General features: G+C 40.6%; 1 protein-coding gene across 25 annotated transcripts in view; it reads left to right on the forward strand.

Moving 5' to 3' along the window:
- The window catches only part of LOC121911669 (regulating synaptic membrane exocytosis protein 1-like), a 101,313-nt gene extending 83,294 nt beyond the window's left edge, over nucleotides 1-18,019 (forward strand). For 18 of the 25 annotated variants that reach the window (XM_042433384.1, XM_042433388.1, XM_042433392.1 and 15 more), the window contains 13 exons: nucleotides 1,570-1,653; nucleotides 3,314-3,370; nucleotides 3,738-3,803; nucleotides 6,608-6,717; nucleotides 6,962-7,080; nucleotides 8,672-8,832; nucleotides 8,979-9,193; nucleotides 10,803-10,835; nucleotides 12,124-12,289; nucleotides 13,927-14,039; nucleotides 14,165-14,266; nucleotides 14,461-14,600; nucleotides 15,541-18,019. In XM_042433384.1, coding sequence (XP_042289318.1) covers nucleotides 1,570-1,653; nucleotides 3,314-3,370; nucleotides 3,738-3,803; nucleotides 6,608-6,717; nucleotides 6,962-7,080; nucleotides 8,672-8,832; nucleotides 8,979-9,193; nucleotides 10,803-10,835; nucleotides 12,124-12,289; nucleotides 13,927-14,039; nucleotides 14,165-14,266; nucleotides 14,461-14,600; nucleotides 15,541-15,759 — 1,585 coding nt within the window. In that variant the 3' untranslated portion in view covers nucleotides 15,760-18,019. The remainder of the gene's footprint in view (nucleotides 1-1,569; nucleotides 1,654-3,313; nucleotides 3,371-3,737; nucleotides 3,804-6,607; nucleotides 6,718-6,961; nucleotides 7,081-8,671; nucleotides 8,833-8,978; nucleotides 9,194-10,802; nucleotides 10,836-12,123; nucleotides 12,290-13,926; nucleotides 14,040-14,164; nucleotides 14,267-14,460; nucleotides 14,601-15,540) is intronic. The other 7 variants (XM_042433390.1, XM_042433394.1, XM_042433410.1 and 4 more) reach the window with 4 other exon arrangements.
- The last annotated feature ends 321 nt before the right edge of the window (nucleotides 18,020-18,340 follow it).

Consider the following 18,340-nt stretch of genomic DNA (forward strand, 5'->3'; position numbering starts at 1 on the left):
TGAAAAGGCTTGGCTTTCTGATTTTGCAATGACTTGCTGTTACATTAATTTGGGTAATATATATCCTATATATAATTTCAATAGGGGTGTAACGGTACACAAAATTCACGGTTTAGTATGTACCCTGGTTTTGGGGTCACAGTTCGGTACAATTTCAGTGCAGCAGAAAAAAGAGGAAAGGTAGAAAATAACATTTTGGTCTTTTATTTTGAAAAATATAAACATCCAACAATGGCTCATTGGCCATAACCATTATTGAAACAGTTTAGTGGTGCTGCATAGGAAACTATTACTGAAACAGTTTAGTTGTGCTGCAGTGGAAAAGGAAAACAAGCTTTCTGTTTCTTGCAATGAGTCAGGACACCTGCTGACAGCTGTTTTATGCTGATTTATGGTCTAACTATATATAAAGTCGTTGAAACTAGCTCCACCTCCAGCAGCTACAACAGTAACATGCTGCTTACACACTGATGCTTCAGTATTAATAATCTAATGATGTCATATATAATGATATATATAAAATATAGAAAAATTTAAAGCCATGTTAAAAGTCCATGAAAAGTAACTGCCTGTATGAGCTGGATTTAGTCTCTTCTTTGTGTATTTGATGTTTGTATTCCCTATCTGCTGTGTTTTATTTCTACTTAAACTGTAACTGGTGTGCTGTCTTGGCCAGGTCTCACTCGGAAATGAGATTTCAATCTCAAGGAACTTCCTGGTTAAATAAAGGTTAAATAAAAAAATTCAGAGGGACCAAACCACTTCCTTTACCACTACCTTTACTTTCATACTTTAACTACATTTTTCTCTTAGAACTGGTTCTTGCTGTCTGACCACGTCAGAAATGACGGTGGAGACAACCATCATAGAGGGGAGGGGGACGAGGAGAGGTGGTATCATTTCACTATGGAGATAACAGAGCATATTTAATAATAGTGTTGCACTCGGTCAGTGTTATGGGTTTCTCGTTTGTCATTCTGATAGCAGCAACACTGCAGGGTAACCAGGCTACCTTGGCTAAGCCGGCTAGCATACACCCATGAGCATACTACAGCTAAGTAATGCGCTGCCAAAACCTTCTGGGTGGAACTCGCGCTCTAGAGTTATTATTCTGCACATTGGAGGAAGTGGATTATTAAACTATTTTGACAGTAATTGTTTGGGTCATGGAGCATATTCTTTGTGTGACTGCATGCACTGAACCGTAACATCTGTACCATGATGGTTCAGGACGAATACACGTACCGTTGCACCCCTAGATTTCAAGGTATTGGTATACTGGTGTTGTAAAATTTGACCATGTTAAAAATGATCTCTGTCAACAATCAAGGCTACTATTTTTAAAAAATTCCCCCAGAAGATGCCAACATTGTCTGAATTGTGGGAAATTGCAAACAGGAAAAAAAATCACTTTTTCAATCTAACCAGATTAGGTGCTGTATTATGTTGGTATGTGGCCATTGTTTAGGAGAATGCATGTGTGCAGTGGCTGTTGCCCTCTTATGCATATTAGATTATCAAACAGGGATTTTTTTCAATGAAGTGATTTTTTTCCCCGTGTACACATAGAAAATCTTTGTCCCATTCCCTGCCCCGGAGACGTCCCGCAAGTCCCAGGATTCTAATCCAACACGCTTCCCCTGAAGATGACAGGTACCCTTTTGTGGACCCCCAACCGCTTCCTAGAGCTTGACTTATGCCTTAAAATCTGATGCCACTGGGGCCCAAACCTTAAACTTTCCTGTTCAATCTAAATGAAAGTTAAAGGGCTCTTTATGAGAAAAATGCGATTCATCATTAAATATGTTACCAATTTCCTTTTTATTTATTAATTTATTTTTTTTTACTATTTTCATCAACGTAAGGAACTCATTCTCTCAAACTTTAATTAAATCCTCTGGGTTCAGTTGGGTCTTATTAGGTGCAGGCAGATGTCAAGCTCTACCTTATATTTGCAGCTAACACCAATATCTTTGCCAAGTTTTGATATTTATGTGAACAGCTGGAAGTGAATTTGTAACCTAAACCACTGCAAATCTTTCTATTTGATAAAAGCACTATGTGTAGGGAGTGACTTTATCTTGTATCAAATTAAACAAGCACAATTTGTTTTAACTTGACTTAATGCAGAAGGAAAAAAGCTGATTTTCACATTTTCAAATGCCTTTAAAGTAATAGTTGTGCATTTTTGAAACTGCACTTATTTGCTTTCAGAGTGTTAGATGATACCACTCATATTTGTCAGTTAAATATGAAGGAGATGGTTAGCATAGATTAGCATGAAGACTGGAAACAAGGGATAAAACTCCAGGAAGTCACTGTTCCTGTCTAAGGAATAATGTAGCATATAACTCCAACTTATCCTTTTTACACCTTTTTACACAGTTTTTGTACAGGTTAAACAAACAGGATTTAATGTGTGGCACAAGGCTAGCCATTTCTCTCTGTTTCCAGGTTTTATGCTAAGCTAACTGCCTGCTGGCTATAGCTTCATTAACTATTTCTTAAACTAGTTTAAAACTGAAATTATTATTTTCTTGAAGCCAGTAATAGTTGCAGTTGCAACTGTGTGATTTCACTTTATTTTATGAAATACAAGATAAAATCACAAGCTATTCTTTTGCAATTTAGTTCTCCATTGCTAAACCTAAACCCCTGGTACTGTATGTGGTGATGAATTAGTTGGACACAGTGAGAGTGAACATGATTTACAACGTAGAACTTGAAATCAAAATAAAAGTCACAATGTCCTCTAGGCACAGAAGTTCTACTTTGTTTTACAATTTGTCACTCACATTGTGTGAAGGGTTGCTATTATGGCTCCTCAGTTCGTGGGTGGTGCTTTCTGGTGGTTTGTACTTGTACTGTACAAGAGTTGTAGAGATAGTTTTCGTCCCTGGTTGTGGTTGTTGCCATACCTTTGTCCTGTTGGTTTTCTATCTTTTCTTCACTGTATTTAGCCTTGGTTTCTGCTCTTTTTGAACTTGTAGTTTGTACTGGTTATGGTGTGAAATCCCGCCTTGTTGAGTTTGCTTCCTGCAGTCTTTCAGAGTTTACTTTTTGTTCTGAGAATTGCATTTACAGCTTCTGTGTGCTCGCCTTCTCCTCTCAGTCTTTGAGAAGTCTCTGTTTTTCAAGGCTTAGTGCCCAGCATTGACTTAGAATTCACAATGTTCATAATTCATAAGTGTGGTTGTGTGTGTTCATTTGTGTGTGTGTGTGTGTGTGTGTGTGTGTGTGTGTGTGTGTGTGTGTGTGTGTGTGTGTGGCGGTGCATGTATCATCCTTGTCATCCTCATGTCCATGAATGGAGAATATGGATGCTACTTCCTACTCAAGAGACTTTAATTCACCTCAGTACAAAGAAGAGGTACACACACACACACACACACACATACACACACACATATACACACACACACACACACACACACACACACACACACACAAACACACACACACACACACACACACACACAGAGTTACAGATGAAGCATGAATGTGTGGCACTCCTTATTCATATCACCACCATACCATCCATCACAGCATGCCTCCTATTTCCTGTTTTCCAGATCATAAACTTATAAGGCCAATGACAGCCCCCAGACAGAGTCAGACTCTTCTAAATCTAAATGATTTATCCTCCATCATGTTCTCTTCCATCCTCTCATCCACCCATCCATCCATCCATCTTTTTTTCTGTTCTGTGTTCCCTTTGCTCATCCACCATTCTCCAGACAGCCTCGGACCCTGGAAAAACCTGAATGTCAGACTCTTGGCAGGAAGCTCTCTGACAGTGGCAGGTAAGGCATGTACTGTAGGCTCAGCACATGTCAAACATTAGTGTATGAGGTGACTGATAGGAAGAGCTTGAAATTACACCAATCTCAAATTTCTTTTTTTAAAAATGGCTATTGTAGCTTCTCAAACCATGGATGTATAAAGAGAACTGGATACAGCGTTGGAGGCGGGGCTCCATTCATTCTTATGAAAGTTGCTCAGTGGCGCATGAGGCTAGAAAAGTTAGACTAGACTAGTTTGACTAGAGCAGGCTTGCCAGATACTTCCGCCGGCCGAGCCCACTAACTTATGGTTTAGCCCTCCACCGACTTGAATAGGGTTAAAATAATTCAATCGTGCAGCTCTTCTAAACTTTCCAAATGTTATTGGACCAAATGGATCAAATTCTGATAGTGAAACGAGTCATTTCACAGGGGCTGTGATGCTCAAAAAGATGTATCCGCTGATTTACAGACATCTCTTTCACAATGCAAGTCTATTTTTTGGGCCAGTGTGCATCACGTGACAGACACAAAGTTGTGATTACATGGTTTGGCCACTATTACAAATTGGCTTCAAAGCCTTGCACTGTTCCTGGGGGCTTGTCTCAAACCCACTTACCAGTTTGGAAGAAGCCATGTTTTTGTAAGCAAGTCTTAGATTGTGGCAGGGATTCTAAATATGTCCTCTTATGGCCAGTCACATAGACACACAATAAAACATGGACGTCATTTGATAGTTGTAAGCTAAATATTTATTGGTATTTAACTGGTAGTTGGTGAAGATTTGAAATAGGTTTATGTATCTTTTGAGGCATTTTGTGCATATCCAGATAAATTCCACCAAATTTATCTGGCTGTTATTAGTATGAGGTGAGACTATGACAATTTTCATTCGATATCAGCAGCTGAGGCTGATAAAGACTGAAAGAGGGGCTGAAAAAAATTGATGGCATCCATCCAATGATTTTTGAGACATTTCACTAAAATCAACGAAAAATGTCAGCCTCATAGTGGTGTTAGAGGAAATGTCAGGGGACCACCATAGCCAGGATTCACCTTCTGAGGAACATAAATATTTATACAAAATTCTATGGCAATCCATCCAATAGCTGTTGAGATATTTCAGTCTGAACCAAAGTGGTATAATTATGTTTCTTTTAAATGATATTTGCTGTTGCAAATATTAGTAATATATAAATGTTATCTTTAGGAGACAGGGTTGGATGTTTAGATGTCGGTCATTCATAACCTGCATTCTCCTAAGTGGCTCGAGCCATACTCACACTCTTCAAGGAGTGTGTACTTATTGTGGTTAAGATTGTTTAGCAAATCAAGGTGAATGCTACCTGCAAGCAAGAGATTTTACTAATGTTTCATTTAACATTATTTGGATCACGTTTTATTTATTTGTATTCTGTTGCTTTTTTTTTCCTTCTCTGTTTTTCCTCAACCCCATACTTTTCCCCCTTTCTGCTCCTGCATTGCTGCCGCTTGTGCACTGTGTTGCGGGGCTTTGGGTTTGTATGACACTTGTGTGACTGTGTCGCATTTGTTTGTTTGTGTGTGTGTGTGTGTGTGTGTGTGTGTACACCAGAATCAAGCCCACCTCTATCTTAAGGGGCTCCAGAGGAAAGAAGGCCCCACTGCGGCCTCTTGGTAAGGGGATTCCCCTCAAATGAATGTGTCCTCTGTAACTATCCCAGTAACAGAGAGGCAGTTGCCTTCTCATTTTCTGTAGATATTGTGCTTGAGAAGTCAGGGTTGCTCTCTCACTCCTACATACTTTTGTCAGTTTGTGTATGTGTGTGCTTTATGTGACATGTCTTTGCCACAAAACAGCCTCGGATGCTGCTGCTATTCTGTATTTGTGTATCTACTGTATATGTGTGGTGTGGATGTGTAAGTGCAGTGTTCATACTTGTGGTCGATGTTAAATTCCTGTGTTGCATATTTTGGTCTGTTCCAGTGTCCCTTGAACAACATCTGAATGTTTTTACCAGGATAATTTGTAAAACACAAGGGTAACTAAGATATGCATAATCATTGGACCGTGTATTTTAGAATAATTAATCTATTAAACATTACTCATTTATTACACTTGCTTTATTCTAAATACAGTGGCTTAATAAAATGACCAGAACACCAAGAAAAGACAAACCTGGAAAAGACGAAGTGATTGTAGGTCATTTACAGTGTAATACACCTGTTCTTGGGTCTTCTGTGAGAGTGCATTAGAATGAATGACTGTCTGCAGACATGGTGGGATTTGTGCTCGAAGGCTTTCTTTGGTGACACCTTCTCTTTGTTTTTTCACTGTCTAAATCTTTATTTGCTGCTCTTTTGGTAACAGGATTCCTCACTGCCAACCCCTGAACAAGCTTCACTTTGCTTCCTTTTGTGAATATGTTGTTGCCACTGATTTTTTTTTTTTTTTTACCAAAACATGGTTGCTGTGATTTATTTCCACAAACTGATGCTTTATAGCCACATTCTGTTACTTAATGTTTTTATATAAATTTATGAAGTATGAATAGATGTTTTTTTGCTCGGTTTTTGCATTCCCTCAGAGTATTGTCAAAATAATACTGCTTCAAGAAATGTGACATCCAACCAGCGAGTGACCGGTGCTGCAGTGTTCACCCTGGTTCACGGACTCTACATACTGACCCAAATTCCCTTTTCTCTCCTTTTTACTCCCATTCTTTTCATCCTTGTTTTCTGTTCATTCTTCTTCTCTTGTCCTCCAATCCTCTCTCTCTCCATCTCTTCTTCCCTCTGTCTGTTTTCTTCTCTGTCTGCTTCACTATCGTATTATTTTGTGTTAGGGGCCTGCTCCAAGGTGGTGTGTCTCTTTCCTCCTCAGTGATGTCCTCCTCGGCCCGCAGAGTGAGGCAGCTCCCACAGCTTCCCCCCAAGAGCAACACCGTAGAACAAGGTGTGTGTTCATGAGTATGTGTGCATTTAAACCTGAATCATCAAGTCTGAGTAAGGGAAAAGTTGAACATCAACGTGTACACTGTTGACAAGTATCCCCTTTATGTCACTTCCTGTGACATAAAATGTTCTCCTTGATGACCATACTAGAACATTAATTTTGTGCAAATGGGTCAATTTACAGTACAGTGTCTGGTTAAGTGGGAGTTATCTGAATTTCTTGTATTTTGTGCATGTGTGTTAAGCCCTGGTAGCAGAGGAGTGTGTTCGTCAGCTCCAGAGGAGGGTTCATTCCAACCGGGTGTCAGCTGCAACCACTTCCAGCCAACAGGACCTGGACAGTTCCCTGAAGAACAAACAGGAGGTGGGCCTCAGCCCTTTTTTGGCTTCATTCAGCCTGACAGTACACTTTATAACAAACTCATCAGGAGAGTGGAGAGGGACTGTGAGGGTTTCCAGCCAGATATTATGAGCCATAATGCTGCTGAAGTGCATCGCAGTGAATTGCATTCACTGTTTAAGAAAGTAATAAATTATGTTTCAGTAATGGTGGAGACCACTCAATAAAATGAATTGGTTCCAACTGGGCAGTCACTCAAGAATGTGCCTAACACCTTGGATACTGAAATGTACAATCCATACTTGCTGGTTTTCCTAGCCCTAACTTACAGAAAACTGACAGTTTAATGGCGATATCCTGTCTTTCACACATGTGTACATGCCATTAGTAGAACTTTTTTGTATGCATCGTGAAAATGCTGTCTTTGTGATGCATTACACTGTCCCCCATCGGACTGAATGTGAAATGATTTAAATCTGATATAGATCTTCAGCACAAACTGGCTAAAACATCCAAGTGGCAGCTAATGCTGTGATATGGATTAAAACACATTGAAGGTGAGTGATAGAAGGTGATCAAGGCTTGAATAACAAGGAGGGTTTCCAAAAAGCAATTAGAGATTTACACTACAGTAGCTTTCATTTTCAAGTTTCTGAAACAGCAATCACAGCAATCGTGAGATGAATGGGATTTTCTTTTGAAACCAATAATTATACTAATACCGTGCTCTAACTGATCAAACTGTCTCATTAGATCAACTAAGGTTAATGAATACCTGTAGCCAACCACTCTATTAAGACATTACATTTACTAATTTATTAATTATTTCACAATAAATATGTAATAATTAACATGTAAACTACTAGTTAACGAAGTGTCACAGAAATGTATGGCACAGACTGGACCAGATCTGATTAAAAAAAAAAACATCTAATACCATCTACACTTATCATTTTCATCTTACTTCCAGAGTGCAGTATTGGGCACTATAAAGGCTCTTTCCCATACATACATCAATCATATGTTTTCACTTAATTTGCCTAATTAAACCTCCTCTTGTAGACCTTTTTCACAGCAAACACTTGTCTCATCATTGCAGGAAAAGCATAGGTGTAAATAATAACATTAATGATGACTTAGTTCCATTAAGTGTCACATTAAGTAACACCAGGAGCTGGCTGCCCCAGCTCTTCGTGAGGTGAAACTTAGCCTGGTTATAATGTAGGTGGAAAAGTAAGCATCACTAAAGAAAAACAAGCTACTGTTACTGTTGGTTAGCTAATTGAACTAAATGATAAAACTAACACACAGCTTGCTAATATCTAACCCGTTTAGAGTGAAGAGGGAAGGAGACGGCACTACAAATGTTTCATAGCAACTGATTTACACTACTAAGGAACTAACTAAAACATTTCTTAAGTTTTAAAGGTGCAACACAATGTAACTAGGTAGTAGTTACAAACAGCTAAAGAAGTTGCAGACTAATTAGCTGCAATAAGTGAAAACACCTGTGTGAGTGAGCATGGGTAGCATTATTATCAGCATTGATTAGTTGATTGATTGCAGGTTTTTCAGGCTAGCATGTAATAGCAAAAATCTGTGTGTTTTCCTGCAGCTCTACAAGGACCAGAGGAGGAGCAGTGAGAACATTTCCCATAAGTCCTCAGACAGTGATGTCAGCGACGTGTCAGCCATCTCTCGAACCAGCAGTGCCTCTCGCATCAGTAGCACCAGCTACATGTCCATCCAGTCAGAGAGACCCCGGGGACGCTTCAGGTACACACACACACACACACACACACATCTACACTACACACTAACTATGCATGTTTGTGTTTTTCACTTATTCTTACCTTTCAATAGAGGAATTACGAGGTGATATTTAAATAAGCGTGATTTATTTTATGAAACACGATTATCAGCCGGGCCATGCGCGCAACGGGCCGCCACATGATGAAGAGCACCAGTGTGAGTGGTGAGATCTATGGCATGGAGCACGCAGACGGCAGCCAATCAGACACGGCACTTGGAAGCCTGGGAAGCGGGATCAAAAAACGGCGCTCGAGCCTCAGCCAACGTGTTGTCGCCATCCTGCCATCCAGACGCAGCCGGAGTACCTCACAACTCAGCCAGACAGGTCAGAGAGCGTCTGAGAAATCATCACACAAAGAAACATGTGGAAATACACATCATATAGCAATAACGATCCTACTTCCCTTCCACCTAGATCCTCAATGAAGGCCTTTAAAGTTGCTGTGTGTACCATTTCATTAAATTATACCTTTCACAATCATTTTAAGACATTAATATAATTACTGTAAATAAATAATACCATTGCCAAGAAGATTGGCAGCCTCTAACGGCATTTATTCTGTTTTATATTGTAAGGTAAACCTTCCATTAGCAGATCATAAACAGAGAGAAAAATGATCTACGATGTTTATCCTCCTCAGTAAAGCTGAAGCAGCTGGTTTTGCTTGAAAGGTTATTCATTAACTTTTTCTTAGGGCCACTATATGTAGAATTTTTTTATGTGATTATAGTATCAAATCAGTCTGATAGCATATGGTTTTGTTTGTCTACAAAGAGACAATCCCAGGGGGAAGAAGCACATTGCTGTCTGTTGCAGTGTCTGTTTTTGAGACCACTGGGAAGTGCCAAAGTCAGAACTTATCAAATTCTACATGTATGGTGTTTTTCCATTACTGGGACTTACTGACCCATAACTGAACTTGTAGCCGTTGTCTGGGGTTCTGCTTTTGTTTCCACTTTTCTCCACCTGCTTTGGAGATAAGCTCCGAGAGCAAAATTTTGGCACCCTTTGGGAGGTGGTACTAAATCAAGCTCCAGGTACTCGCAGAGGGAGGAGGATGCTCAGCACTGTCATTTGTGATTAGTCAAACAGATGTGTCATCACATCTCAACTACAACAAACACAATAACATAGCGGTAACCACAGTTTCACTTCTGTGTGTACATCAGCGAGGACTGTTAACTTCATATATAACGAAGAACAATGGAGCGCACATTTTTGAACAAATGGCAACGTCTGTCTCGCTGTCACCTTTTCAATTGCTTACAGTACCAGTCAAAAGTTTGGACACATTTCATTCAAGATGTACATCTGATCCTTCCCAGATTGTAAAATACAATGGAAAGCAAGGCAGAACCAGCCACCTTTGCCTTAGCTTGCCTTAGTTCTCAAAGGGTCAGATATGGGAAGCTCCAGGTTACGAGTTTCTGAGTCCCACTGATGGAAAAACACCAGTAATGGCTTTAAGAGTAACTTAATCCCACAAAGCAGTGTTTTACTGCCTTCTCTGGTTGAAAGTTTCAAATGTGTTACACTAGATAATTCATTTCCCAAAATGTCCAACTATTCCTTTCAATATAACACAATTAGTCAGACACTCTAGAAATGAACCCTTATATGAGCCCTCTACTGAACTCTGTGACCTCAAACCTCACGTAGACCAGATATGCTAACTTCTAGTGGTGTTTAGGTGATTTCTACAGGACACAGCAACAGACTAAACTACAGATACAGTTTAAACCAGCATTTGTGAACGAGGGGTCAGACACACACACACACACACACACACACACACACACACACACAATACAGACTGTAAGGCAGAGAGCAGGCAGTCACTAAGACTGACACACACACAGAGGTTTACCATTGTATCCACTGTTGCTGTTTTTGTTGTTTATTGGATTTGTTGTTGTTGTGTGTGTTATTTCAGAGGCGGCGGGTAAGGCGGCGGACAGACAGAAAGGTAAAGCAATAGTTAGACTGACAGACAGTTTTAAAGGCAGGTAGACACACAGTGAAAGACAGAAAGAAACTATGACAAGCAACACTTTACTGCAGGTGATGCTCATAAGGACTTACAGGTGCCATAAAGGTGCATTGTGGGTGCTTGATAATCAAACATAGAGCATGATATCATATTACACATTACAAAAAAATACATTTAGAGGGTTGAGTACATTATGTAGCAGCTGCTAGATTTAACTTTTCTGATGTGTCTCTAATTGTATTGTGAGACATTAGTCTGATCTTCTCATTGGTTCAAGTTAAATTAAATTAATAAAGAATCATAATAAAGCATCATAACACACTTTTTACAGACACAGATGCAGACAGAATAGATCAAACTCAGGCAGACAGGGAACCACACAGAGAGAATGACAGCAAGGGAGAGTTGAAGAGTAGCTTTGATAGACAGACAAAGGTAGCACTTCCAGCCCTTCCCGAACTCTGTCTCCGGCACGCTTCCTTACTCCACCCTCTTCTGCCACAATCATGTTTAAAGGCTGGTTCAGTTCTAGAAAACGCCTGGCTGCGTCAAGAAAACAAATTCCCAGCAGTTTGTTGTTGTTAAATGTCACTACTTTAATTTCACTAACAAAATAAAACTAAATCTGACTTGATATCCATGTCTCACTACCTGAGACGCTGCTAATAGTTCTTTTCGTGGACTTAAAACAGCAGGCTTTTAAAAAGAGCTGAACTCTTCCTTTAAGGTTGGATGTACACTATATGATTTCCTCAGCCCCTCAACCCTCAATCCCTCACTTACCCTGCCAAACATTCAAGATATACTGTAGGTGACTGAGTCATATTAACGTCAACCACATCTTCCTGCAGTGACCTCATCAGCTAATATAGCAGGTTTAAAGGGTTCTCCAGATTAAAAAAAACCTGATATGAATTTTTTTGTGTGTTCAAATTTGTTGATATGTTGGTGAGGTCACCATGGAATATTAATTTGCATGGGATGGCCCGCATAGCGATAGATCTCAGCCTATAGTTATCAGGCTTGTCAGAGTTGCTACCTTGAAATCTCTGCAAAGAAGTATCAAAAAGAAACAACTCAGCGTCTGAAAGCTTGTAACCTATATTATATTATAGTCTTTATCCTGTCATGTACAAATGCTGGTCCAATTTGAATTTTGGGTACGTATGACATGAGATGCCTGATAACTGATAACACCCTTGGTTAAAATGGCACGTGCAAAAAAGACCCATGGCTTAACACCATGTTTCTGTGTTTGCCATAGAAGCATCAACAGGTAAGAAGGTGGGTAAGGCAGGCAGCAGCAGCATACAGAGGAGCGTGGAAACGGGTATGGCAGTGGAGTACCCACGAGGAGGGACAGCCATGAACCGGCAGGCCAGCAGAGAATCCACCGATGGCAGCATGAACAGCTACAGCTCTGAGGGGAAGTACGTACACACTGACGCATGTGTCCAGTCTACAGCTGTTGTCAATATAAGACTTACATGTGAACACAGAAAGGTTGTTGTGTTGACTATATGCTCAGTGTACTACAGCACATAGTGAGAACCTAACTAGGAAGAGGTAGAGCGTCATGATTTGGTGGACAATATTCTCAGGAAGGACTGTGACAGTGCTTGTGAATGGGAGCTCTGTCTATGAATTTTATTATATTTTCAAAGGGCTGCTTTCTATTCACAAGCAAGACAATGCCAGCAAGTTAAGTTTTGCTTTACACTTACAGAATGAGGACAGAAATTCCATGAAGAGCTTCTGTAGGTGCAGTTGTGGCTACATTAGACTCCGGAGATACTTCAAATCTGATCTCTGTCATGCTTCATCTGTTATTTTATTGGGGGTAAACACTCTGTTGAAGGTTGAGGGTACAAGGGCACACTGCTTCCATGTTTTTTAGCTACATTGGCGACGTGGCTCTAGGGTTGGCAATATCGGCCAGTCAGCCCACTACTTTGGTTCAGACTAAAATGTCTCAACAAGTATTGGATGGATTACCATAACATTTTTTCATTTCCTCCATGGGATAACATGTAATAACAGTGATCCCTTAAAGGAAAACTAGATTGATTTTAAACATCAAAGTGTGTTTCCAGGTGTTGGGGAGTACTACTGCATCTGTGAAAAACGTTGTATAAAGCCTTTTGTGGCTTTTAGAGGGAGCTGTGTGAAATCTGATGAACTGCTTCAAGTGACTTACAATGATTACACTGTATGGCTCAAGGCTATAATAGCATGCAATATCTACCAGCGTAATCTTTACAGTCAAGTGAATCTGCTTGAGTTGCATTGTGGGTAATGTAGGCTCCAGGTTTTGTCAAGGAAGAGGAATGTGTGGAATAAGTAAGACAATACCTCTGGTTCTGCTGCTATCCATTTTGATCCTTTTTAAAAATTGTCCATATTGAGTGTGACAATGTTAAAGGAGTGCTATGCTAAATCAGTAGAGTACTCCTTCAACTTTTCATTTAGTGCCATCATCAGGTCCAAATTTTAATTTTTTGAATTTTTATGACCAACTACCTGCAGAACTAATGACATTCCTGTCAGTCTAAATTTTACACTGTGTTTAGTGCTAATTAGCAAATTTTAGCATGCTAACATGCTAAACTAAGATGGTGAACATGGTAAACATTTATCTGCAGAAAAATCAGCATTTTAAAATTTTGCATTTAGCTCAAAGCACCACTGTGCCTCAGTACAGCCTCAAATAGCCACTTGTGTGGCTGTAGACTATTAGTCTTGTTATTATATCAGAAGGTACCTGGTAAAAGTGACAGACAAGAAATATAATTGGTTACTACAATTATGTTTCTTATTCAGTGGCCAAGGTTGTCTGACTGAACTGTGCAAGACCTTGAGAGTAAACATTAGTTATGCACAGGTCAAAATATCTACTGCATCTTGCGGTAATATCATCATAGAGACTATGTCAGGCAGTGTGCTGTTTTGTAACCATTATCAATGTTTATATTACCAAATGTTTCTGCCTCTCTCTTACAATATGTGATTTGAGAGGTGACGTGGGAATTTTTTTAATGATTTGTGTGTGTGTGTGTGTGTGTGTCAGTCTGATCTTCTCAGGGATGCGGTTGGGTGCTGACAGTCAGTTTAGTGACTTCCTGGACGGTTTAGGCCCCGGTCAGCTGGTGGGCCGGCAAACACTAGCAACACCTGCCATGGGTGAGTGAGGACTCCACCACAGACTTTATATTTCTATGATTTTTAAGTGTAGTATATATCTAATGTGTTTAATTGACTGTCTAATGGGGTTCATATGTGTGTTTGTGGGTTTACCATACATACAGGTGATGTTCAGATCGGTTTGATGGATAAGAAAGGCCAGCTGGAGGTGGAGGTGATCAGGGCTCGCGGCCTTACTCCCAAACCAGGCTCCAAATCCCTCCCAGGTAACACACTCACACTCAAACCTGAGAAACAGCACTTTTGTCTGATGCCTGAATGTCAAACACAACCTAGCATAGTTTCTCCCTCCTTTCTTCTTCCCCGTCTTCATTTTTTACCTCTTCCCCACCTCCCAATCTCTCTTTGTCTTCCCTTTTTCTCTGTTTGCTCCCTCTTAACTCCATTCCTCCATCTCCAGCTCCCTATGTCAAGGTGTACCTGCTGGACAATGGAAATTGTAAAGCCAAAAAGAAAACTAAGATTGCACGAAAGACCCTGGAGCCCCTCTACCAGCAGCATCTGCTCTTTGATGAGAGTCCCCAGGGCAAGGTGCTTCAGGTAATCTGTGTGTGTGTGTGAGTGTGTGAGGACTTGAGTCAGACTAAAACTGACTTACTTGAGATTTCACTCCCTAGAGACTTAACTTGACTTGAGATTTGAAAGCAAATATTTTAAGTCTCATTTCACTTGATAAATACTGAAACAATTGTAAAGAAAATAATCTTAAACTCATATGTTGAATACTTTATTAGGACTGTGCTATAAAAGAACTAAAAAACACCAGTAACACAGCTTTGGAAGGAAAAAGCATTATCATTGTATTATTCTGGAGCTCTGCAATATCTTTGCCATTTCCTCACAAAGCCGTGTAACTTAGATTTGCTCTTGTGGACTTGAGACTTGATTTGGACTCAAATTACTTGAAACTTGTCTTGAAATACTCTAGACTTGACTTGGACTTGAAAATTTGACTTGCGCTGGTCTCAAATTACTTGAAGCTTGACTTTGACTTTTCTCCAATGACAAGAGACCTGACTTGCTCTTGTCTCGATTACTTGAAACTTGAGTTGCGTTCAGTTACTTGAGACTTGTCTCAAATGAGATTGAGACTGAGATTTTACTTTGACTTTTCTTGAAAGACTTGATTTGACCAAAACTTTTTTCAGAATACTTGAAACTTGACCAGGACTCGCCTCAAATTATGTGAGACCTGATTTGTTTTGAATGACTCAAGACTTGACTTGGACTTTTCTTACTTGAAATTGGCTTGGACTCCTCTGACTTCTGACTTTGAGAATTTCTATTTTCCTGGTCAAAAGTATTAATCAAACATTCAGTTTTGCTTTAAAGTCTTGAGTCAGGTCATTCTGAAGCCTAGAATTACTTATTGCCACCCTTGTGTGTTAAGAAATTCCTTATAAACACAGTCATAATGTGTGTTTCTTTTCCCAGCTCAACACTCACCAGTTTTACTAATCTCTACCCTTCTTTCCTGTAGGTGATAGTGTGGGGCGACTATGGACGATTGGACCACAAATGTTTCATGGGTGTAGCACAGATCCTATTGGAGGAGCTGGACCTCTCAAGCACGGTGATTGGCTGGTACAAACTGTTTCCGCCGTCCTCATTGGTGGACCCTACATTAGCTCCGCTCACACGGCTGGCGTCTCAGACGTCATTGGACAGCTCAGGACCGCCGCCGGGCGTTCGGTCCTAGTGACCGGAATGGCGACCGCAAAACCCCCCAATATACCTTAAATGACAAAATCATGGACCACAGCTACTGGACCACAACTGAGCAGAGGGCGTGATCACGCCCGAGGACGACAACCAGAAGCCCTCGGTCAACCAATGAAAAACCAGATGGAGAGACAGGGAATGAGAGAGAGAGAAAGAGAGAGAGGGAGAGACAGAACTAGCCAATCAAAGCTTAGCTGGAGTCTGACAATCACGTCTCACACCTTCCCTCTTCCCTCTCCTTGCGCCTTTTTGTTTTCAAAGCTTTGCTTTCTTTGTTTTCTCCTCTGAGCTGCAGCAGTGGAGTTTCTGTCCACGTTCATTATTGTTCACTTCTCTCTCTTTCTTTTGTTCTTCCTTTCTCGTGCAGCCCCTATCAGAGCACCCGATCAAAGTGGAGTCCTCCACCCAGTAGCCCTCCAGCCAATCAGAGTAGAGCTTACTGCTAGGCCACAGGGATGAGTGCGAGATAGTAAAGTAGCAAACTGATGCAGCTTCATGCAGCTGTACCATCACATAGAGGTTGGCTGTCGTCTCTACCGGTGTTACCATGGTAACAGTGTCGGTGTAGATGAGCACGAGGGGCAGCGGTTTGGCATGGTTTGGTAACCTTTTTAAGGAAAGGGAGCCTGCACACGCACGTGCACATTCTTAGCCTTGTTGTGAGATATGAAAGCAAGCACAAGAAAAGCTTGACTGCTTTATTCAGACGGAAGCAAAACAAAAAGTTTTGTTCTTTGTCTAAACAAAGAGGAAAGAAAATAGAGGCCAAATTTACTATTTGCTTTTTATTTTTCATTTGGAATCATTTTTTCTTCTTCGTTTTAGAGTTCAGAATGGTACCATAAGGTGCAGACTCCCTCTGTGTGTGTGTATGTTTGGTTTTCGAGTGATGCTGCGCCAAAGGCCGACAATAAGGTTCAGGTCACATTCGCCCGAACACCCTTCGCCCAACTTCCACCACCACCACCCCCCATCTCTTCCCCTTCCTGACCCCTCAAACTCCCCCTGTAGGAGGGAGCAGCATGACTCGGGGACATCCCGCCCCGGCCCCAAGCTGCATGCACGTTTCTTTTGTTCCGTTTGTTTTGTTTCTGTTTTGTTCTCTACTTTTTGTAAAATCGAAGACGAGACAAATTAACGAACAATTCTCAAAAAAACAAAAACAGAAAAAAAGACTAGACTATGTGTGTTAGTTCCACATACTTTTAGGCCAGCTTGTATGTTGCATGTTCTTGTACAGTTTGCTCGTACTGAATATGAATACAAACCGAGAAAAGCCAAGCCATCCCCGCCCCCTAACAGGAGCGGACCAATGGGGGGAATCAACTCCTCCCAGGCCACGCCTACCACTCTGGGTCTAAATATCCATATTAGGAAGTCTCCGGAAAAAAAAAGATTCTCTTTGTTTCTGTTTTTTCTTTGAACCCTTTGAACAACAGTGCTGTTCTGTAGTACTGAGCATACTCGAGCCCCTGGCGTCACTGAGGCTGTAGGTGTCTAAACTGTAGTTTAAGACAGTCGGGGCTAGAGACAGAGATAGAGAATGTGCGTATAACAGCTAAATGTATATGAAGTATCATTATGAGTTTGACAGAAATTATAAAGATATAGATATATGAATATAAAAAGAGTGTATCTGACTGTACACCCGTCACAAACACACACACATGCACACCTTGTACATACAAATCAGGATGAGCGGCTTGAACTTAAGTTATGAACAAACAAAACATCGCTGACACACTAACATTCCTGATCTTGTTGAGGGGAATTTGCGTCCTGTCGATGTGCTCGAGCCGCTGAGCGGCACTGAGCCACAGGGGGGCGCTAATAGGCCTTTATTTTTTCCCAGTTGCAGAAAAAAATGCAGAAACAATTGGAACAAAGTTTACTTTGTTTTCCTTAAACCCCCCTCCCCCCTGTTTATTACTATTGGTTTGGACTGGACTTCTAAAGCCAATGAGAAATCTGGTTTTGCAGACATATTTTGCAGATGTTTCTGTTGAAACTCTTGGCGGTGTGGCCGACTGCCCTTTCCTTTGTCAGTATTACTCCAGGAATACTGATTGTTTACAGCCCATGGCTCCCCACTCCCAAACCACGATTCTAGACGAAAGACGAAGTATTCACTGCAACAGTTCTTGTTTGTATAACAGATGTGGCTCTACTGATGTGTATGTTTTATATTCAAGAGTTCATTTTTATTATTTACAAATAAAAGACTGTGTGGAAGAAGATCATGGCTTTTTCGAAGGGAGTGGCCTCGTTATTATTGTGAAGCAGGTGCTTCAGAGCTTTATTTAACATGGTGAATGTGATTGTGACAGTTTATTCTTCATTGGTGCTTTGACCGCTACATAAAAAAAATGCATCCTCCATTTCCAGTTTTTTCTTGGATCCACTGGTGTATGACTGAAGGTAAGATGAGCTACAGTAGGTTTGTAATATTTCTTGCCTTGATGCCCCACCAATCAAACCAGTGAAAACAGAGTTCCATGTCAATATGCTTGTTTATAACCTCTGGTAGTTAAGAGAATAGACATAATGGTTAAAGTCTT

The sequence above is a fragment of the Thunnus maccoyii genome, chromosome 14, assembly GCF_910596095.1.
Source record: "Thunnus maccoyii chromosome 14, fThuMac1.1, whole genome shotgun sequence".
Classification (NCBI taxonomy): Eukaryota; Metazoa; Chordata; class Actinopteri; order Scombriformes; family Scombridae; genus Thunnus; species Thunnus maccoyii.